Below are 23674 nucleotides of genomic sequence, written 5' to 3'. Positions count from 1 at the left end.
TTGCTTGGTGCTGTTTCCAACCTCACTACTACTATTTGGTGGCCTGTGCACAACTCCCACTAGAGTTTTCTGCCCTTTGGTATTCCGTAGCTCCACCCATACCGATTTCACATCATCCAAGCTAATGTCCTTCCTTACAATTGCATTAATTTCCTCTTTAACCAGCAATGCCACCCCGTCTCCTTTTCCTTTCTGTCTATCCTTCCTAAATGCTGAATATCCCTGTATGTTGAGTTCCCAGCCTTGGTCACCCTGGAGCCATGTCTCCGTGATTCCAATCACATCGTATCCGTTAACTGCTATCTACGCTGTTAATTCGTCCACCTTATTCCGAATACTTCTCGCATTGAGGCACAGAGCCTTCAGGCTGTCTTTTTAACACACTTAGAGCCTTTAGAATTCTGCTATAAATTGGCCCTTTTTGTTTTTTGCCTTGGGTTTCTCTGCCCTCCACTTTTACTATTCTCCTTTCTATCTTTTGCTTCTGTCTCCATTTTATTACCCTGTGTCTCCCTGCATAGGTTCCCATCCCCCTGCCATATTAGTTTAACTCCTCCCAAACAGCACTAGCAAACACTCCCCCAAGGACATTGGTTCCGGTCCTGCCCAGGTGCATACCGCCCGGTTTGTACTGGCCCTACCTCCCCCAGAACCGGTTCCAATGTCCCAGGAATTTAAATCCCTCCCTTCTGCACTACTGCTCAAGCCACGTATTCTTCTGAGCTATCCTGCGATTCCTACTCTGACTAGCACGTGGCACTGGTCACAATCCTGAGATTACTACTTTTCAGGTCCTACTTTTTAATTTAACTCCTAGCTCCCTAAATTCGTTCCGTAGGACCTCATCCTGTTTTTTACCTATATCTTTGGTACCTATATGTACCACGACAACTGGCTGTTCACCCTCCCTTTTTAGAATGTTCTGCACCCGCTCTGAGACATCCTTGACCCTTGCACCAGGGAGGCAGCATACCATCCTGGTGTCTCGGTTGCGGCCGCAGAAACGACTATCTATTCCCCTTACCATTGAATCCCCTATCACTATAGCTCTCCCACTCTTTCGCCTGCCCTCCTGTGCAGCAGAGCCAGCCAGGGTGCCATGGACTTGGCTGCTGCTGCTCTCCCCTGATGAGTCAACCCCCTCAACAGTACCCAAAGCGGTGTATCTGTTTTGCAGCGGGATGACTGCAGGGGACCCCTGCACTACCTTCCTTGCACTGCTCTTCCTGTTGGTCTTCCATTCCCTATCTGGCTGTGTACCCTTTACCTGCGGTGAGACCAACTCGCTAAACGTGCTAGTCACATTATTCTCAGCATTGTGGATGCTCCAGAGTTCATCCACTCGCAACTCCAGTGCCGCAATGTGGTCCGTCAGGAGCTGGAGGCGGATACACTTCCCGCACACGTAGTTGTCAGGGACACCGGAGGCGTCTCTGACTTCCCACATCATACAGGAGCAGCATAACACGTGTCCGAGCTGTCCTGCCATGACTTAACTCCTAAATAAACTTAAATTGGCAACAACAATGCTAAATTTTACTTACTGATAAAAGAAAAGAAAGAAGAAAAACTACTCACCAATCACCAGCCAATCACTTACGCCCTTGGCTGTGACATCACCTTTCAATTTCTTTCTACTTTCTTGCCTTCTCTCCCTGCTGCAGCTGCACCGGTAGGCCTCCGACTCACGCTGGCCTTTTGTAGGCCTGGGATGCTGCCGCTCCGCCTCTCGACCTCCCGCTCCTATGGCAGGTGAGCAATGCTACACAAAGTGCATCTTTTAGCTCAAGAGCGAGTCAGATAGATTACCTAGTTTCCGCCCACTGCAGCTTCACTGCCTGAGGCCCATACTGTAATGGATTACAATATCTCTTCATATGTGGTTGATTGAAACATAAATCTGTTTTACTGTGAAAAATGAAAATATCTTTGCTATTTTATAGCTCAGCAATTTCCTCTCGATAATGTTTAACTTTTAGTTAAAATTTTATGTGATATAATATATAATCGTTTTCTGAAATTAATTATTGTTTGCTTATATAACCAACAAGCACTGCAATTCAATGCGATTGATTGAACCTGAAGTACTTTGAGAGGCTCCTGAGAGATACATAAATGCAATTCATTCATGCTTTATGTTTCATTGATAAGAATCATGAACAGCACTCATGAGTGTTATGAATCAGTGTTACCACATTGCAGGGAATACATTTTCATGAAATTGTGCAGGGGTCCTCCCCGTCTCCTGCTCGTGGAACCCACGGAGAAACCACGTAAATCATTTTCGGCCATTGACACGGTTTCTTTGGGACACTTACGGGCGGAGAGCAGGAAATACCCGCAAAACTTCGGGACCAGTTTTACTCAAGAGGTGAATAAGGCATCAAACTTACATCTCTGCAGTTTGTGGCATCTGACTCACTGCACTGATCTCAATATTCTTGCCTCCGCAAAAATATCCTCCAAAAAATCCAAATAAACCCCAAATCATTGTATCATTATTCTAGTGATGTGAGGGGGGGGAGGCTGTAGAAGATAAAGTACTGCGTACTAAAACTCTGCACTCTCATGATTGCTTCTGTCGTAAAAATACTCTATATACATGCTTCACTGTGCAGACCTCAAAAATACCTAATCACAAAATACTCGAGATTTTTTAAAGTTGTACAGCATTCATAAATTCATTATGATGTGACAAACACGGTAGCACCCTGCTCTCAATAAACGACAACAAGTGACAACTTTTTCCAAAATTTTGGGGAGTAGTAATGCGTTGCATTGTGCATTTAAATTTCACATGGTGCAGGGATCCTCAGTGACTGGTGAGCAGGGGCAGTATGGGGGTGGAAGGTGTCTTGGAGCTCCAGACATTTGAATTCTTTGCTTCAAATACAACTGCGGAGTCCTGTAGATATGGTGGGCTACCTTAAAACTATTTTTCTCACTCTGAACGTATTTTGATATGCCACCATCATGCACATTCCGTTGAGGAATCTGTCCCAAATCTGACCATTTTTCTTCGCTCGGTGGGCACCTTGACCACCTTGTCCGCTTCTTTTATATTACCTCGTGGTAATGGTGCTCCCACGATGATGTTCGGTGGAGAATTCCAGGATATTGATGATGAAGGAACATTATATATCCAATTGTGTGATTTAGGAGAGAAAATCAGATATGATGTTAATACCAACAACATTGCTGATTTTGTCCTTCTTGATGGTAGAGATCATAGGGATGGGAAACACTGTTGGAAATAACCATGGTGAACTGCTATACTGCACGCTGTAGATCCTAAATAATGCAGCCGCAGTGCATCAGTAGTGCAGGGTGCATATTGCGTCTAGTGACAGATCAAGTGAAATGTTCTGTTTTGATAGTGTTGTGCTTCTTCAGTTTTATTGTAGATGCACCCACCCAGAATAGTGGCAAATATTCCCTTGCATTACTGACTTGAGCTTTGTAGATAGTGCAGTGGGTCATGACGTGAGCTACTCAAAATAACCAACCTCTGTCCTGATCTTATAGCTGCTCCAGTTACGGTTCTGGTCACTGATGATCCGCAAGATGTTAATGGTGGGGTATTCACTGGTGATGGTGCAGTTGATGGTCAGGGCTTGTTGGGCCATTTCCTGTTGGAGATGGTCATTGCCTATCACTTAAGTGATGCAAATATTACCTGCTACTTGTCAATCAAAGCCTGGATATTGTTCAGCTTTTGCTGTGGGCTAGCATGGACTGTTTCATTATCAGTGGAAATGTGAATAGAACTGAACACTAGAATTATCAGTGAACCGCTCTCTCCTAACCATATGACAGACCGAAGGTCAATGATGAAGCAGCAACAATGGTTCCCTGAGGAGCTCTGGCAGTGAGGTGCTGGGGCTTCAATGAATAGCCTCCAACAACCACAATCATTTTCCTTAATGCTGAGTGTCAGGTATGACTCCAACCGCTGGAGGGTTTTCACTTTGGCCATTGACCTCAGTTTGCTTGCACCCCTTGGTGCTATACTCCATCAAATACTGAGAGGAGAATCTAAAGTGGAGGGTTTGTTTTTAATCACAAAAGGTCAAATAAGATTAAGTAGTTTCAGAGTGGTAGGTAAAGGAAGACAATTTCAAAGTGGCTCCCATATCTGTAAGGTTCACACTGGCCGTTAAATCCATTCTCAAGTGAGATGTTAAACTAAGGCATCATCTACCTATTCTGATGGTTCAGGAGAATGTTAAAGATCCCATGGCACTATTAAAAGATCAGAGAGTTCTGACCAATAATGGCCTCTCCATCAATAATAACAGAAAAAAGATTAACTGGTCATTCATCCCTTTGCTGTTTGTGGGACTGTACTGTACACAAAATGGCTATTGCATTTACTCACATAACAATTTCCCAGGCGACTGCACAGCTGCAAAACTCTGGTTGCCATTTTGGAGTGCGGGCAGGAACATTGGTAGGGCCCAGGTACAGAGGAGTGGGAAAGTCGGGGTGGATGAGCGGCGAGTGTTTATGGCGAAATGCGGTGAACATTTATGGCGGAGGAGCGGTGAGAGATCATTGCGGAGGTGCGACAGATGTGGGTACGGGGCCCAGAGGAGCCGAGGGCCCAGCCCACACTGCGATATGTGTGCGCGCTGGGTCCGTGCAGCAGAGCAGGTCTCCAGTCGTCCTGGGTTAACCTTTGCCACTGGATAAAGGCCGAGCTCTGTCAAGCCCGTGTGGTGGCTGGTGTGCAACGGTCACCACACGTTAAAACAATTCACGCACAGGCATCTTCCATCCCCTCAATTGGAGTTTAGGACTGGAACATCGGGTCCTTCATCGAAACACCTGTGAACTCGTGGAAGCCAGTCATCCTCGTTCGAGGGACCGCCTATGATGAGGATAACAATAGGCACTGCACAATGTAATTCATTCTATCTGAAGTGTTTAGGAACAATTTTGAGATATGAATAGAGCATTATATAAATGCAAGTTCTTTTTTTCCCAAATCAAACTATTTTCGGAGTGGCAAATTTTACAATTTTGAGGCTGCCTGCAGGAGTTTGGGTTTCCAGTTAAATCCAAGAATTACATTTTCCACGCTCTCGGGAACTACCCTATGTGAAGTTAAAATCTTCGATTTAATCATCAGCAAATGCCCGGCAAGTTCCAGCAATGAGCTGAACCACTGCAAACAAAGAAGTCAGCTCAGATTGAGGATGTAATCTCATTATTAACACTGAGGAGCAGCTGCTTCCACAACTGGGTGCCTATGTTCAGAACAAGTATCCCCTCTGTAACAAACTATGCTGGTAACAACGAATAAAAACATTTCCAATGACATGTAACAAACATTTCAGAGGATGAAAAATTACACTTTATTTTATTTACAATTGCTCAAATGTCAAAATATCCTTCTCCTGCTATAATTTCCGTAATTTAAGACCAAAGTTGAAAATTTAGATTTACAAATGTCTACACACTTGCAACAAATAAAATATATAATGAACTGTGAAATACCAGTGGAGGGTGACCTCTGTCCTTTATGGAATATCTGTTGCAAAAGAAACCAAGAATGATGGAAGGTAGTCATTTTCTGCTGATAGTTTACTGCTTTCCTTCTCTCCAATTTTCTCACTCAGTTTCCCTTCACCATCCAACCTCCATGGCCAAGAGGATCTGTTGCCAAGCTTCTGTTAATGGAACTGCTTTCACAAGAGTGACTGGAATGGCCAGCCTTGTTGTCTCCAGCTACATGGGCACAACCTCCCCCGCCCTTCTCTCTCCCAGAATAAATGCTACTACAAAAAAATTGGAAACCTTTTGTTGCACTGACTTATATTAGATGCCACTTGGTGCAATGGACAACATATTGGTGCTCCAGGAAATAGGGCTTGAAATTCTGATTTTTGTTTTGGTTCAAAAGTGGTTCTGCTTCAGTGGACTGAAATTTGGATTGGAAGTCAGCTATGTCAAAGTTACATCCGTTCTAAAATAAACATTAAATTCCAGTAGAAATGGCTGCTGGTAGAAGATTGACCCGCTGACTAGACCACTGGTTGTCTGCCTGATCCCATTTTCAGGCAGAGATGACCTCAATGTTGGTGACCAGATCTCCGGCTGAAAATCGATGCAGGCCTCATTCATATATGCAAATCTGGGTCAAATGAAACAGTTAAGACCCCACCTCGTGACTCCACCTCTTATTTAGGAAGAACTAACTGTTAATGTTCATAAGATGTGTCATCTATACAAATTACTGAAATTGATTATTTTGCGAGGCAATTTTGAAAGACTTTGTTTCTGGCACAATGCCTCAGTAAATGGGAATACAGGCTGCAGAATCAGTCCTATAGTGTCACAGCCCTGTCTCTGACCCGAAATCTGCTCCAGTGAGGCTCCACATCAGAAGCAGACCCTCACAGAATTATCCCTTACACATTTTTTCAATATTTTTTGAAGCAGTGGTGCATATTATTTTATAGACTAATGATTGAATTACAAAAACAATTGCATTAACTTGGGAGAGAAGAGAACCGCCAAATAGAAGTAAAGCCCATTTCAAACATGGAAGGGGGAGCAGGTCTGTGCAGCACTTACTGTGAATGTTCTACCTAACTGTAGCAGTAAATAAGAAAAGAAAAAGCATCAGTTAAGTACATTGATCAGCTATTTATTTATTGAAGGTAGTAAGTAATGGTATTATATTTCAGAATCTAAAGAGGCTTTGGCTGAACTGGTGGACTTTCAACTCTTGCCCATTGGCAGTGACATCATTCCCGATGTCTTCAGGTAGGAATCAGTTTCGAGGTATTCAAATGAGGCCCGAGAGTTCAAATCTTCTGGGTCTCACACTCTGGGCGACCAGACGGTTTGTCACTCGCTTTGGCACGTGCACCCCCGATTCCTGCCCCCTAGTTAAAATTGACCCCTCAGTATCTAGGTTCACACATGTTGAAAGGCCACTTGGTTCAGATACTGGTAACTTTTCAGATGCCGTGGAATATACCTCCACACAACTCAACACCTTCAGGTCGAAGAGACACAAGAGAAATACATTGGCGAAAATACTTCGCTGTGAAGTTGAGGCCAAGATCAGATCAGCCATGATCTTATTGAATGGCAGGCTCGAGGGGTCAAATGGCCTACTCCTGCTTCTATTTCTTATGTTCTTATGTAATAACTGCCTCTCGATGCATACATATTATAAGCATGTGTCTCTTCAGAGGACTGCATGTTTAATAGCCTAATGGTATTCAGGAACATAAAAACGTTCAGAGAAATAAAAGAATTCCACCTCCAGCAAATCTACATCAATTATATGCAATAATGAGGAATATAAAACCTGAGCCAGCTTTAGGTAGAAAATTCAGCAAGAAAAACTGATGGTGAGAGAACTTCCAAATACCAGAAGCTCATGAGGAGACACGGTTTAGGAGCAAGAAAAAGGAAACTGCAAACAGAAGAGTGGACATTTATAATAGTGCACAGAAAATTATGTTATTTGATTATATAATGCGTTCCTAGAAGTAAGTTGAAAGTTGGTTATCTAATCAAAGGGTTCAGAGGACTTCATAAACCATAATAGCAATGCTACATTTACAACCAATATGTGAAAACCACAATTAGGTTAATACTTGAAACTCACTCCTGAGTGTTTCTTGTATACTATGTACAATTTGGTTTGCTGGTTTATTCTTTTTTGACCGATAGAGTACTCTTGTATCTGATGCATAATGCTGTCAGCAAACGGATATTGTGAAAGCATACTGAGAGTTTATAACATATACTGGATATAGGGTTTACCATAGAATCACAGATATTTACCGCACAGAAGGAGGCCATTCGGCCCATCGTGTCTGTGCTGGATGAAAAAGAGCTATCAAGAGCTATTCACTTAATTGTGAATTATCTGTAGAATATTGGCAGGGAATACCTCGTATTGGCAATATATTTTCAATCGTATCTAATTATGACGACACTGGCAACAGAACAGGGTTACCTTGGATCTTAGAATCATAGAAATTTACAGCACGGAAAGAGGACAATTTGGCCCATCGTGTCCGGGCCGGCCGACCAAGAGCTATCCAGTCCAATCCCACTTTCCAGCTCTTGATCCGTAGCCCTGTAGGTTATGGCACCTCAAGATCATTTCCAAGTACTTCTTAAATGTGATGTGGGTTTCTGCCTCTATCACCCTTTCAGGTAGTGAGTTCCAGATCGCCACCACTCTCTGGTGAAAAAAGTTCTCCTCAACTCCCCGCTAACCCTTCTAACCAATTACTTTAAAATCACCTCCATATGTCCTGATAAGTAATGGATGTCCAGGAGATCCTCATGTGAATGTTTTCACACATCAGAGACAGGGTTCACATTGGCAATTACACAATATTCACAAAACGATCTGACCAGAAAATAAAACACTTTCCCTAACATAAAACTGAAACTGTATTTGAAGGCTGTTAAACAATGTTTAGTTATAAGCTATTGAAACAGTTATCATGATTCATTACTCGTGAACTCATGATTACTGCCTTGTAACTTCTGCTATTAACGTAGCAATTACCCAGATTTACCGCCGTTAGTTATGATTGTAATACTGTAATACTGCAGACACGAGAGGTTTTGAAAATTGAAATTAGTGAGGTATTTGGAACTCACTAAAGAAATGACATAATTAGACTTAAGAGCTTTATTTAAGAAATTCTACCCTAAATGCAGCAATAAGCCGGTGCACCATACCATTACAAGTTTGCATACATGAACTGCCTTCACTTCAAAGGAAAGGTCTCGTAAATTCTAAGTACCAAATTTCTATTTCTGAAAAAACATAAAATGAAATCCATTTGCTGAATTAGTTTTCTGGGTGTTTAGACGCGGAGGTTTACCTGGCTGGCAAAAGGTTGGTGACAGCTCCCTGGCAACTCCCCTTGCAATGTCCGATTCCTGGCGTGCGGCTTGTGCGGCTGCATCCGCTCCATCAGCTTTGGCCCTTGCGTGTGCAGTTCTAGATTAAAAAATAAAAATAAACTTCAGCAATGTACTGCCAGCATTATTTTATCTTGCACTGTATTTGGGCTTATGAGTCACTTAATGTAGAATCATATAATTTAGTAGGATTCTCTTTTTTTTAATCTCCATGCATACCATAAACAAAATAAACATGAACAACAGCTTAGCAATGTTACAATTTGCCACATGCACAGCAAAGGAGAGAAAAATATTCCATCTTGGATAATTTCTGTTTTTACTGTTTAGAGGGAGAATTATTATTTTCATCGCTATGAATTTCAAAAATTAAGATAACATCTACATTACATTCTTATCAAGTGCATAATCTACTAAAATGTGTATTTCAAATATCTACAATTATATAACTAAAATATATCCCTTTAGTCCTCTTGAATAAAGATGAATGTCAGTTTTGTAAATACTGTTTTTACAAAATCATAATTATCACTGCAGAAAATATTACAGCAATAGTGTGACAGTCAAATTTAATGCAATCATTTTTGCTGAAATTATTATCTTTTGTTCAACTAAAAAGGACTTTGATTATGCTATAGTGAGTATTTTTTTTTTAAATGGACCAATCCTGACATTTTTTACGAATAAAATAATCCAGCATGATTAACCTGTGATATCAAGGCATCTGTGTAAAAGTGCAATGACAAACAATTTAAATTTAAATTAGCACTATTTTTGATGCATACCTTTGGTACTATGTCTTTAATATTCACTAGATTTCTGATTGGATTTGTCAGTTCGAAAGCTCATTGCCGCTGGCTATTCTCTGTACAGAAACCACTGCACAGAGGGCACTTGGACCTTGCTTTTGCTGCTGCGCTTGTTAAAATGTCTGAAGTGTCAGATTAGCAGAAAAAATATCAACTCCTTTCAACTCTAAACTTACAGCATGGCTCGACAAACCCGTGAGTGCACTGGAGAGAACATTATACCTAGTTGCCCAACAGGTTGTAGACCCACCTGCATGAAGGCTGGAAAAGCCGGTGCAGTGTGCTGCACAGATAGGCCATAATGACTCCACACTACATTGGTTAGCTAATGGTAGAATGTTAGTAATTTGGTATAAATATTATATGTGCCTAACATCTGTTGTAGGTGTGAAGAGAATGGTGAACAGTGCGCAGAACCATCGGCTTGCCTCAGATTGTCCTTCTGAGGCACAGTGGATGCCAACTTCAGTGTGCACACAAGCCTTCATGGACATGCCGAGAAGGGTGCTTTGGCCTTTCTTAATTTTCTTCAATGACAACAAAGTCCTAGTGCAGATTAAGCTTGCGGCAGATCTGTCCAAACAGTGCTCCTTCATGGTACATATCTTAGGCATGCAAAATAACTATGTGCGGTATACAGGATGAAACAATGAAACGGTGAGATGAATTGTGGAAAAAAGGGGGAAATGGTTGCAGGAAAGAAGAATTCCGGTCAATACTGCGTATGCCGGAGGGTGAATCAGACTCAAAATGCCACATCTCTCTGCCAAAGTCCCTCACAAGAGGACCTAGATTGAGTAGTTGATGATGAATAAGCATGGCATTGAATTTAGATGCCGAGAACATCAAGGTTACTGGCACTTTGCAAGATGTCCAGGGTAGGTTCTGTTATGATGCCGAAGCAGACATGCATTGAAAAGCTAATGAGGAAATTCAGATTTGGGACAACAGCTACTGGAAGGCATTATCTGAAGGCTGGGCATAGGTGCCTTCCACGATTGGGTCGCAAAGAAGAATGCATCTGTAACTAAAGCTTTGCACCAACCACTGGTGAAATCACCATTCAATTGGGTATGATTTGTGTCCATGCAGTGCTCAAGAAAATGGTAACAATACACACAAATCTTATGATAAGTTGTTCTGTTAACCTGCCACTCATTAAGCAGCTCCTGTGATCAGCTGTCCATCTAGCAAGAGCTCAAACCTGCACTTATGCCACATGGGCCAGCATCCTGGGTGTAATCCTACTACTAGATAAAATGGTACTCCACTGACTGCCCACAACAAAGTTCCCGCAAACAACAATGAAATAAATAACTAGATAATCTGTTTCAGTGTTGTTGGTTGAGTGAAGTGTTGGCCAGGACATTGGAAGAACACCCCCATCTCTTCTTCAAGACATGAGATCTCTTAATTCCACCTGAAAAAGCTGACGGAGTCTTGGTTTAACATCTCTTCCGAAAGGTGACACATCTGACAGTACAACACTCCTTCAGTGCATTTCTGAAGTGTCAGACTAGATTATGTGCTCAAGTCTCTATCGTAGGTCTTGAATCCACGACCTTCTGACGCAGACGCAAGAGAACCACCAATGAACCAAGACTGATATCTTTGGGCTTTTTTCTCTCATGAATACCGTACTGGTCCCAACACTACCACTGTTTCCTGGGCCGGGAACTTGGTGCAAACATAGGGAAATCCCAGGGAAAATGTGGCAAAATCCCTGCCTTCATTTACACGTAGCAGGGCAGCCTCAGGCACGACTGACAATTGGAGCGATCAGAAGAAAATTGTGATGCCCATTTTTTTGTGGCAGTGTTTCAGTGGAAGGACTTCCCTGTCCCACTGTCCTTTACATATTTCCATACAACTCAAAGTCATAGACAGATTTTGGCAGGAAAATCCAGGCCTTAAATGCTTCAACATCATTTTAATAAGGTTTCCATTACTTCCCAGAATTTAGCAAGATGAAGAAACTGCTTAGGTTTGTGACTTAGCTGTGATATAGCTATAGTAAGGCCATGTAATCTGATCAATTACATATCACATTACAGCACTGAACCTATTTTGAAAAAACAGCTACAGGGAATTGTTTCATATTTGTTGATGATGCTTCTGAGAGAGTTATGTGAATTTTAGGGATTTGTTTGTTAATTTACTCTGCAAAAATATAGCCATTCTTTGAAATAGGTATACAAATTTTAAGTTCGAGAAATGAAAAGTTGGACTATGATAATGATCAGATTGGTTGGTTGCATCAAAGTACCTTAAAGCAACGTAATCTACATAATCTCATATTATAGCATATTAAATAATAGTATGCTATTCATGTAATCCACATAATATTTAAAAGATTACAAGATGGTGAATAACTATCAATATTTTATTTTTGATTATTTGAGTATGTGACACATGCAATAATCCATCACTATACTCAAGAGCCTCCATAACCAAGTTACTCAGAAATCCACACAGGCCGAGGTTTGTTGTGAAGTGCACACCCTCTCTCTGGTTGGGGCATGCTGCACTTACCTACGTCAGAGAGCACAGGTCGGCAAGATCCAAGGCATAGAAACTCGGGAGTGTGCAGGGACACTGTTAGAGTTTAACTAAATTAAACCTGTGCAGTTCGCCAACACAGGGCACAGGTAAACTTCCTGCTACTTGTCAATACCACCCAACCCATTAGGGCACTGGCTTGCAGGGTTATATGGGAAGAAACTTCCAAAGGCAGGTCAACTCCAGGGCCTAGAAATTCATGAAAGCTGCCAGTGCCACCGCGGGCTGAAAATGGCGGTGCTGGTAGGTCCGAAAAATTGGGGCTGGGGTCTAATTAACATTAGCTCAGCACTTAACTCACTGTGCAACGCCGTCCTACTGGCGTTTGTCCCAACAGGAGGCCCCAATGTAGCATGGCCGTAGTGTCATTGCAGTTAGAACAGCCTGCTCGGAAAGCAAGGCTGTCATTTCAGAAAGCAGATCGGTATCTTAAAGGGGAACTGCCTTCTGAAATGAAATAAAATCATGTAGAAATAGGCAGTTATTAGCCCTTACAGCTCAAATGCTTTCTGAAAAAAATATTTAAAAGAATCCCCAAATGGGAGTCTTCGGCTCTTCTGGCTGAATTGCCTTCTGCACCTAAAAAATGGGAAAAGTGCTTCAGCACGAACACAAATAGCTCAGCAAGTCAGGGAAGGGGCACCCAGGTTCTCGCCACAGCACTCCAGCATTGTGCAGGGGGTTAACATGGCAAGAGAGATCCTCTACCCACAGGGGCCAGAAGGCCCTTCTGAAAAAAGCATGTGGGACAAGATGACCGAGGCCATCACTGCCAGCAGTGCTGCCCCCACGACCTGGCTCCAGTGCCCAAAGAAGCTTCATGATCTCAGGTCAGTGAATGCATCGTCAAGAGACGTCTGCTACCAACTGTACCACTAGCCTCACACACTGCTCAATGCACGAATTCCACCTAATCGCTCACCTACCAACAATCTGTACCAAACACGAGGCACACCTCCCATTCCTAGCTTCACCTCACCCTCTTGGAGTAGATAGTGTAGGCCATTCTTGGCAGGGGCATGGCTGAGCCCTTGGTCAGTGGCGAGGCTGAAAGGAAAGAAGATGCTGGTATCCTTGTATGTTATCCTCCTTCCCACATTACAACAATGACTACACTCCAAAAGTACTTCATTGACTGTAAAGCACTTTATAAATGCAAGTCTTTCTTTCCTTCTCGCGTGCACGTCTTGCTTTCTCGCTCTCCCCTCACCACAACTCCACCCTTGTGCATTTTTCATTTCACACACCCATGAAATGCAGCCTGCCCAGCCTGTGGTTGACCAAGAAGAGGGAGATGAGAATGAAGAAACACACACATTCACTCAACTTCACACTCCCAACCACCAACTCGACCAACAAGGCCATTTGCAGTGGCCCCCACTGAATGTCAGCAGCCTTCCACCAGCCATGCTGCAACCACTGTAATGCATGACATTAGTAGGATAGACAAAGGCACACATAAGGCAGTCACTAAGGGGATGCATAAGGGTGAGGAGTTGATTTCTTGATGTCATATTGGATGATAGATGTATAAAGTTGGATTGGAAAGTTTGCTTTGTGGTGACTTCCTTTCAGTATTGTGGCCAGGACGATGCTGTGATGGTCAGTAACCGAGGGAAGGTAAGGTGTGGGACTAATGATGAAAGGGGAATTGGGGTTATGGTCACTGGTACTGTAGGTGGATGATTCCATCCCGGATATCCTGGCCACAAAGGGGCTGTCTGGGTTGCATCTTTCCTTCTGCGTCTTCCCATTCCCTGTGTGAGTCGATGCTGTAAGTCTGAACTAAAAACATAAAATGCTGGAAATACTCAACAGGTCAGGTAGCATCTCGACCCAAGATGTGAACTCTGTTTCTCTCTCCAAGGATGCTGCCCGACCTGCTGAGTATTTCCAGTATTTTCTGTCTTCTCAGGGGCCTTTCTTTACCATCCGAGACCTTACAAGCTTCCAAGCCACTACTTCAATAAAAAAAATCTAGTCCAAAAGCTTAAATGCAAACTTACCTGAAAGATGTGTGTACCCCTTTAAGAGGTGCTGACAGCATCTCTGTCAATCAGCTGAACGCTCGCTTAGCGAGCTTAGAACCCAGCGCTGCACTCAGCGCTAAGGTCGAAGTTTGCAGACATGGCGTCAACTTGATGTTGCACACTGACTGACGTCACCCTCTCTTCATTTACATTTCCAGGGCCAGCAGGGCCAAGACCCTCACCAAAATGGCGGCCGCTGATTCCCGTGCCAAAGAAAGGTGCTGGAGCGATGGCCACCATTTCTTGCCAGGATTCCAGTGCTAACAGGTGGCACTAAGGTAAGGAATTTCTAGGCCAAGATATCTTACAAAATGCCACTCAGTCACATGACAGATAAATGTTACAAGCATCATGACACACGTATAGATGCCATCCTTTCATGCCGAGACGACTTTGGTACCAAGTTCAGCAAAATCAAGAATCTAAGTAAAATCAAATGTAAACCGAATAGGTGGGAGAAGGCGAAAAGACAGCAACTAACTACAGTACCAGTATCTTTAATAGAAGTAAGTTAATGAAATTGCCCATTTCATTTAATTTCGAACAATGAAAACTTTACAGAATTCCTGGATAAATCACTTGGATTACCTGTCTCTGCAAAAACTGGTAAACATGAGCTATATTTATCCTACGGTTTCTCTTCCAAGGATTTTCACAGAAATAGTAAATCAAGAAATATGCACAACTCAAGGAAAAACTGAAAGTCAGCTGGAGATGTTCCCATTTTCTGGCCAAATGGTCAGTTATTTCACATCTACCAAACGACAGGAAAAAGACCAGCAACATCAACTCCTATTGTGTGATTTTGGTGACCGCATTCTTGAACGTATTTGGACCTTGCTACAGAAATGCAAATATTTTAGCCCCAGGATTCAGTTTAAATCAGCGAGGCACTTATATCGAGGGAACTCAAATGTACCTAAGAGTTACCATGGATGACAAAATACATGAATCCTCTCATTGGAAGTGTAATATTTCAATTTTATCATATTGGATGAAATACAATTCAAAAACAATCAAAAAGAAACCAGTATCCTGGATCCAGTAACTTACAAACAGTATAATATCTGTGAGCTATGAATGCTCGAAGCAGAACATGCTGGAAATACACAGTAAATCCACCAATATCTAAGAAGAGAAAAGATAGGTTAATATTTGATGACGAGATCCTTCATCATCATGTGGGCACACTGAGCTTTAGGCTCCTCCCCTCTAAAGCTCATGCTTCAAAACTTTTATTTGGCAATGTCCTAAAAGTATGTTAGGATAAAGAATCAAGTATGTGGAAGTAACTGAAAAGATATGACTTCATGAAAAAGCTAGATTTATTACAAACCATGTGAAGCTTAAGTGGTTTCTAAATCCATCTGGACTCAGGACTGGATTAACAGCTGCAGCCCTTAATTCACAGATTCCTTTAATATTGCATATAAAAAAACTTCTGTGATGCTCACTGTGATAGTAAAGGAGGTATATTATGTGGAATTTAAAGTGATGTTATTACCTTGAAGTCTCTGGGCAGGCCCCAGCTCACTTCCTGTTACCGCCTCCTCTACAAACCCCACTGCTAATGTCCTCCAGCAGCATGACAACTTCATGCTGGAGAATACTGCAGTCTGGAAATTATGCTGTGCATTATTGTATAAATGCATCAAATTCTTTTCTCCTTCAATGAAGTTACAACAACTTGCATTTATAAAGCACCTTTAATGTAGTAACGTGTCCCAAGGCGCTTCACAGGAGCGTTAATAGACAAAAATTGGCAGAGTCAAAGCTTGGTCAAAAAGGTAAGTTTTAAGTAGGGTCATAAAGGAGGAGAGGTGGAAAGGAGGAAAGGCTCGGGGAGGGAATCCCACAGCTTAGGGCATAGACATCTGAAGGGCTAGCCACCAATGGTGGAACAAAGGGTCTGGAAACCAGAGCTGGATGAATTCAGAGTCTTGGAGTGCTGTAGGCCTGGAGAAGGTTGGAGAGCTAGAGAGAGGCAAGATCATGGAGAAATTTGAACGTGAGGATGAGAATTTTAAACGCTAATGTGTTGGTGGAGCGGGAGCCAATGTTGGCATTTAAACTGATAACATTAGTATCTATATATCTTGATAATTTTGAAGTGTGATATTAACATACAATATTACCCAGCATAATTTCCATGCTTTTATCTGCGGTAACACAACCTATTATGTGACAATATTTCAACAAGCAGGGCCTGCACATGCATTGCTGAGGATTGGTACAGCCAGCAGTTGATGGAATGGGACACAGCTGGGAAAAAAGCCAACAGATGAGATGGTGGAATTGAACAAGAAGATCTCTATGGAATGGTGACATCAGACAGTCAACGCAGGAGCTGGCAGGGAGGAGAGCACAATGGTCTTGTGATGCCTATGGCCAATTTGGATCTGATACTTGACTGACAACGTTTGGCATGAAAGAAATAGCAGCCGATATAACCAGCCTTCTACTAAAATAGCCAGCCATATACTAAACAATCGCAGTCTCCATTTCTAAACAAGTTCAATTATTATTACTGAGCTGCTGAAACTCAGGCACACAGGTCAGCATTAAGTATCTGAGCAACGGAAGAGTTAACTCTTATTAAACTGGGCCATACTTCTACTAACTGGCACATAGCATTTCAATTTGTAGGAAGCTTGGATTAAGAGAGCGAAAAAAGACAGAAAGGAAAAAAAAATGTAACATTTAAAATGAAATTTATAAAATCTCCAAAAACAATTCACAACTTGAAGGAATGAGGCACCACATTTAGAATGGTTAATTTTTGGATCCATAGTGGAGCATTAACAATTATCGTATTGCTAAAAAGGGTATTTTCACTTGTAATTACTAACCTTAAATATCGGTGGCGGGTTTAGTTTGTATCTACCATGCAAATACAGCAACTTCACGCCATTAAATGCATTTTAATGGCAAGGCAGACGGCGAGATGCCATTTTTGCAAAGTTAATGGCGGAGCTGCGCAATTCGGACAGCAACTTTTGGATATTTGCCTGAAGTTGCTGTACCATTTATGCACAAACAGCGAATGCCATTAGCCTCACCACTACTTTGACAGCAAAATCTGGCCCTATGTACATCATCTGTATGATCGGAGTGATGGTACAGCACCTGTACATCTTGGCCTAATGTAATATAATTTTGTATCTTGCAGGCTAGGAGGTGTTGTCATAGCTGAAATCCACTGGATATAATAAGGGTAAAACTGATGTCTATCTTTTTTTTTTAAACTTGCTTTTATTTTAGGTTAAAAACTTTACATAAAATATTGGCCAATAATATTTAGTGGCAGCAATTAGTATCTGTACTGCATAAAGTATCAATGCTTTATGGATTAGAAATGAATTGCTAACTTAATTGTGAATCATCTGTAGAATATTGGACGGGAATACCTCGTATTGGCAATATATTTTCAATCATATCTAACGATGTCAACACTGGCAACAGAACAGGGTTATCTTGGATCTTTAGTGATTGTAGACTCTGCAGAGTCTACAGATAACCCTAAATGTTCATTTTGGTTTTGCTAATTTTAGAAGCATGCTAGTTGGAGTTATAAAGAGCCATAATCAGCATGCACTAGATGGCATAGCTGCAACTTAAAATGCCAAAAATTCCTGTTCTACCAGTCTGCAGTACCTCCTCACTGAAAGACAGCAAGTTAACAGAGTGTGTACCATTTTCAATTGCTTGTATGTACAACCACATTTGGACTTGAAGGCAGGACTCACAAAATTTACAGCACAGAAAAAGACCATTCGGCCCAACTGGTCTCTGCCGGTGTTTATGCATCAAATGAGCCTCTTCCCACCCTACTTCATCTAACTCTATCAGCATATCCTGCTATTCCTTTACCAATTTTGATAAGTAATGGCTTTAATCATTAATAGAAATTTAAATCTTGGTAACAGAAACATTAACTGTCCCTTCTTTACTTCAGTTAGAGTTACAGCATACTAGTATATATGAATGGATGCAGTTTTCCTTCCAAGTAAATCTCTTTATATGTGAATCAGATATTCTGCAGGCATCTATGTGATTATATAATGTATACTGAAAATTTGATTGAAGAGTTGATCATTCCTAAGTGATCAGAGATGAATTACTATACATGACCTCTGTTACCAAGATATTATTGTTATCTCTGCTGAACAGGGAATGACTAGGAAACTTGGAGTTAGTGATAATTAATCCTAGTAATTGGTTTCATCTAAAGAAAAGTATACTGATATTTTGCAGAGGGGAAAAAGTGACTTGACAAAAGAAATTCTCATGTTTGCTCATTTTGACAGGTAAATAAGATCTGCAATCTTATTTGGTGAGCTATGAGTTTAAGAATAACAAGCCTAGATCTGCAGGTGCAGTCACCTCTTTCATCCGTGTACCATAACATTGCAAATTTAGTTAATCAGTACAATGTTTTATGACTTTATTGCTCTGGATCACCCATCTACCCAAGGCAGTAGTGTTGGTAACTGCTTACATAGCTGCATAATATAAAAAAAAACTATATCTAACTGAACATGTGTATTGACATTTTCTAGTAAAGCCAATCCCAGACAGCACTGAAATAAAGGTAAGTCTGTCTTATCCAATGTTTAGTTACATTCAGGTTCACATTTTTGCCACTGTTAGATATTTAGTTTAAAACAACAAATGGCCTTTGTGTAATCCACTTGGTTTATACAGTCCCTTTCCTGCAATTCCTTCGTACCCTGTCTGTATGCCCACATCGCATTTCTTTTCCACTCGTCACCCAAGAGCACTGCAGTCACGGTGATGTGAATAGCAGTCCTAAACCAGCACCATTTAGTCTGCTCACAATGTAGCAGTCTGCTCTTGACTCCTTCCAGGCAACTACCAGTTTTAATCTTTTTGTTTTGTGCTCTTTGATGTATAATGAGGCTTGGAAACATGAGAAGCTAATTTGGGGAATTAGTTCTTCATGCAAATGAAAATTCAACCCAGGAGAACATTTTTATTATGTTTCCATTATTAATCTTCATACACTCTCAGTCCACATCTTTTCTCGTGGAAATTTGGTCATGTTCACCTTACCCCTAAGAAAAGTGATCCCTCTCACATTTCCAACAGTCACCTTCTGCACTTACATATGTCCTTCTCTACAGTTATAGAAATTCACATTACCCACAATTACCCTCAAATTACCCATCACCATGAAATTCTGGCCCACTTCCCGATCGTCAGTATGATTTTTGCCATGCCCATTCTAGTGATGATCTTGTTGCAGATGCTCTGCATCTTTGAAACTCATTCTGGAGCGCTTTCTTTGGACATTTCTAAAGTCTTTTAAAGATCTGGCACTCTGCACTTCTAAACAACTTTCCATCATTTGGCCTCTACTATAATTATGCTCATGACTATCCAGCTTCCTCTCAAATTGCTTTATTTGTGCTGCAATCGACAACTCATCCTCTGGCTCTTTTGCCTTTAACGCAGGGACTTGCATGGCTCTGTCGTCTCTACCACTCAGGTCCCTCTTCATCTGATTGTGTCCATTCATAATCTAACCCTATCTTTTTGTTTTCTGAAGGTTCCACTTTAGATTCATCAACTTCCTTCAGATTGCATGCTCTCCTCTCAGTTGTCAATCATCGAATCTTACAGCACAAGGAGGTCATTCGACCCATCGTGCCTCTTTCAAAAAACCTCCAGTCTACTTCCAGTGAAATAATTACATCTTGGCCTCTACAAAATGGGGGATTGAAACTCTTGTTTTTTTTCTGTTCTTCAAAGATCGTTTCTTTTTGTTTCTGAAGTCTTACCAAAAGTTGTTACTTTTTACCTTTGATAGCTCCATCCTTAGTCCTTCTTAATTGATCAGCGTTCTTGACCTCTATATTGCCTCTGACCTCAAGTGGAACTTGCATCGCTCCTCCATTTCTCAATCTGCTTCTAAACAGCTCACATTTCTGCCTGCGGTCTACATTTTCGCCATGCTGAAATGCAGATTTATTACAAAGCTTGCTACTCTATCGCAGTCTTTCCGAGGATCTCAAAACTATGGAATTCTTTTATACCAAATAAGACCCCCAATAACTGAAGATGTCCAAGGCAATGAAAGCTGATCTATCACTGTTCCATGAGCAGAAAAACAGAGGATAAAATAACAAGATTTCACTGATGGAACAGCTTTGCTGAAAATCATGCATGTGAAGGTGCAAGTGTTAGCAGCCATACATATTGCAGGAACTTTAATTTTTTAATATGCAAGTGATCTGTGATTGCCAGAAAATAATCCTGTGATGAAGGTGCAATACCCACTATCAACATATAGCTCCATCAACTTTAGCCAGTTACATCGTTTGGCTTTTTGGACTGGGTAACCAACTGCAAGAATGGTGTTTGGGGTACCACAACAGAAGAGCACAGGTACAACTGGGTATACAAAACAGAGCAATTGATTACACAGAAACTTTCAATGTTCCCAAACAGTAATTTCAGTGCTTGCACCACTTAGAATGAAACATCAGAGTTATTTGTGCTGTGCTGCATGCAACATAACTTCACTATTCACCCCTCCAAAAATGCCTCAAGCCATGGCTACGGATTACCATGGACTTCAACAGACTATGCCAACAGAGAATGAGTCAACAGTGGCATAAAGACTTGTACACTTTTTATTCAGGCCCATTTAAATTAAAGAAATTTGCTGTACCAATATGGCTAGTCATCATTGTACAGGTGCAATATAAAAAGCCATCATCAAACCACACTGAAAGATCGATATATTCTGTGGCATCAGTAAAGGCCATTAGTTTTCTGAAATCCTACCTACTTACAGCCCTATCAATGTTATGTCAGAACAAATACACTTACAATTCTATAACCATATCAGTGAAACACATTCTGTACTGTAAAGTGCTTTATTTCTTCAAAATAATGGCACTATTTTGTTAGTTTAATTGTTTTTATCTGCAAGGGAATGGTAGCATAGTGGTAATGTTATTGAAATAGTAATCCAGAGGCCTGGTCTAATAATCCAGAAACATGAGTTCAAATCCCATCACGGCAGATTGGGAATTTAAATTCAGTTAATTTTTAAAAAGCTAGTATCAGCAATGGTGACCATGAAACTATCGGGTTGTCGTAAAAGCCCATCTGGTTCGCTAATGCTCTTTAGGGAAGGAAATCTGCCATCCTTACCCGGTCTGGCCTATATGTGACTCCAGACCCACAGCAATGTGATTGACTCTTAACTGCCCTCTGAAATGGCCTAGCAAGCCACTCAGTTGTAACGAAACCGCTACGAGAAACAAGAATAAAACAGGACGGACCACCCGACATCGACCTCAGCACCAGCTACAGACACGACACCGGCACACCCAGCCCACCCTGAAAAGTCCTCCTCACCAATATCTGAGGACTTGTGCCAAAATTGGGAGAGCTGTCCCACAGACTAGTTAAGCACCAGCCTGATATAATCACAGAATCAAACTCCGCCGGACTCCTCCATCACCATCCCTGGGTAAGTACTGTCCCACTGGCAGGTCGGAACCACCAGAGGTGGTGGCACAGTGGTATGCAGTCAGGAAAGAGTGGCCCTGGGAGTCCTCAACATCCACTCTGGACCCCATGAAGTCTCATGGCTTCAAATCAAGCATGGGCAAGGAAACCTCCTGCTGATTACCACCTAACGCCCCCCCCCGCACCCCCTACTCCCTCAGCTGATGAATCAGTACTCCTCCATGTTGAAAACCGCATGGAAGAAGCACTGAGGGTAGCAAGGGCACAGAAAGTACTCTGGGTGGGGGACTTCACTGTCCATCACCAAGAGTAGTTCGGTAGCACCACTACTGACTGAGCTGGCCGAGTCCTGAAGGACATAGTTGCCAGACTGTGCCTGTGACAGGTGGTGAGAGAAACAACACAAAGGAAAAACCTACTTGTCCTCATCCTCACCAATCTACCTATCGCAGATGCATCTGTTCATGACAGCATTGGTAGCAGAGACCATTGCACAGTTATTGTGGAGATGAAGTCCCATCCTCATACCGAGGACAGCCTCCATCATGTTGTGTGGCACTATCACTGTGCTAAATGGGATAGATTCAGAACAGATCTCACAGCTCAAAACTGGGCATCCATGTGGGCCATCAGCAGCAGCAGAATTGTATGCCACCACAATCTGTAACCTCATGGCCCGGCATATCCCTCACTCTACCATTACCATCAAGCCAAGAAAACAATCCTGATTCAATGAGGAGTGTAGAAGAGCATTCCAGGAGCAGTACCAGACGTGCCTAAAAATGAGGTTCCAACCTGGGGAATCTACAACACAGGACTACATGCATGCTAAAAAGCGGAAGTGGCAAGTTATCGACATAGCTAAGCGATCCCACAATCAACGGATCAGATCAAAGCTCTGCAGTCCTGCCACATCCAGTCATGAATGGTGGTGGACAATTAAATAACTAATGGGAGGAGGAGCCCTTGAATATCCTCATGCTCAAATGATGGTGGAGCCCAGCATGAGAGTGCAAAAGACAAGGCTGAAGTGTTTGCAACCATCTTCAGCCAGATGTGCCGTGTAGATGAACCATATCGGCCTCCTCCCGAGGTCCCCACCATCACAGAAACCAGTCTTCAGCCAATTCGATTCACTCCCCGTGATATCAAGAAATGGCTGAGCGCACTGGATACAGCAAAAGCTATGAGCTGCGACATCATCCCGGCTGTCGTGCTGAAGACTCGTGCTTCAGAACTAGCCGCGCCTCTAGCCAAGCTGTTCCAGTACAGCTACAACACTGGTATCTACCCGACAACGTGGAAGACTGCCCAGGTATGTCCAGTTCAAAAAAGCAGGAAAATCCAATCTGACTAATTATTGCCCCATCAGTCTAGTCTCACTCAGCAGCAAAGTGATGGACGGTGTCATCGACAGTGCTATCAAGCAGCACTTACTCACCAATTAACCTGCTTACCGATGCCCAGTTTAGGTTCCACCAGGATCACTCGGTTCCAGACCTCATTACAGCCCTGGTCCAAACATGGACAAAAGAGCTGAATTCCAGAGGTGAGGTGAGAGTGATTGCCCTTGACATCAAGGCAGCATTTGACCGAGTGTGGCATCAAGGAACCCGAATAAAATTGAAGTCAATGGGAATCAGGGGGCAAACTCTCCACTGGCTGGAGTCATACCAAGCACAAAGGAAGATGGTTCTGATGGTTGGAGTTCCTCAGGGCAGTGTCCTAGGCCCAACCATCTTCAACTGCTTCATCAATGATCTTCCCTCCATCATAAGGTTAGAAGTGGGGATGTTTGCTGATGGCAGATCAGTTAATTACTTTGGTTCTGTCTTCACGAAGACACAAATAACCTTCCGTAAATAC

The 23674-nt window shown here is 42.1% G+C and overlaps 1 protein-coding gene across 5 annotated transcripts in view; it reads right to left on the bottom strand.

Annotated features, from left to right (window-relative positions):
* The window catches only part of LOC139274021 (junctophilin-1-like), a 188090-nt gene that overhangs the window by 76258 nt on the left and 88158 nt on the right, over positions 1–23674 (bottom strand). For 3 of the 5 annotated variants that reach the window (XM_070891076.1, XM_070891083.1, XM_070891090.1), the window contains exon 3: positions 8868–8986. In XM_070891076.1, coding sequence (XP_070747177.1) covers positions 8868–8986 — 119 coding nt within the window. Of the gene's footprint in view, positions 1–5382; positions 5534–6485; positions 6598–8867; positions 8987–23674 lie in introns of those variants that run through there. The other 2 variants (XM_070891098.1, XM_070891105.1) reach the window with 2 other exon arrangements.

This window comes from Pristiophorus japonicus, chromosome 1, assembly GCF_044704955.1.
Source record: "Pristiophorus japonicus isolate sPriJap1 chromosome 1, sPriJap1.hap1, whole genome shotgun sequence".
NCBI lineage: Eukaryota > Metazoa > Chordata > Chondrichthyes > Pristiophoridae > Pristiophorus > Pristiophorus japonicus.
Note: the sequence above shows the minus strand (reverse complement) of the source record. Positions and strands in the feature narration are given on the sequence as shown.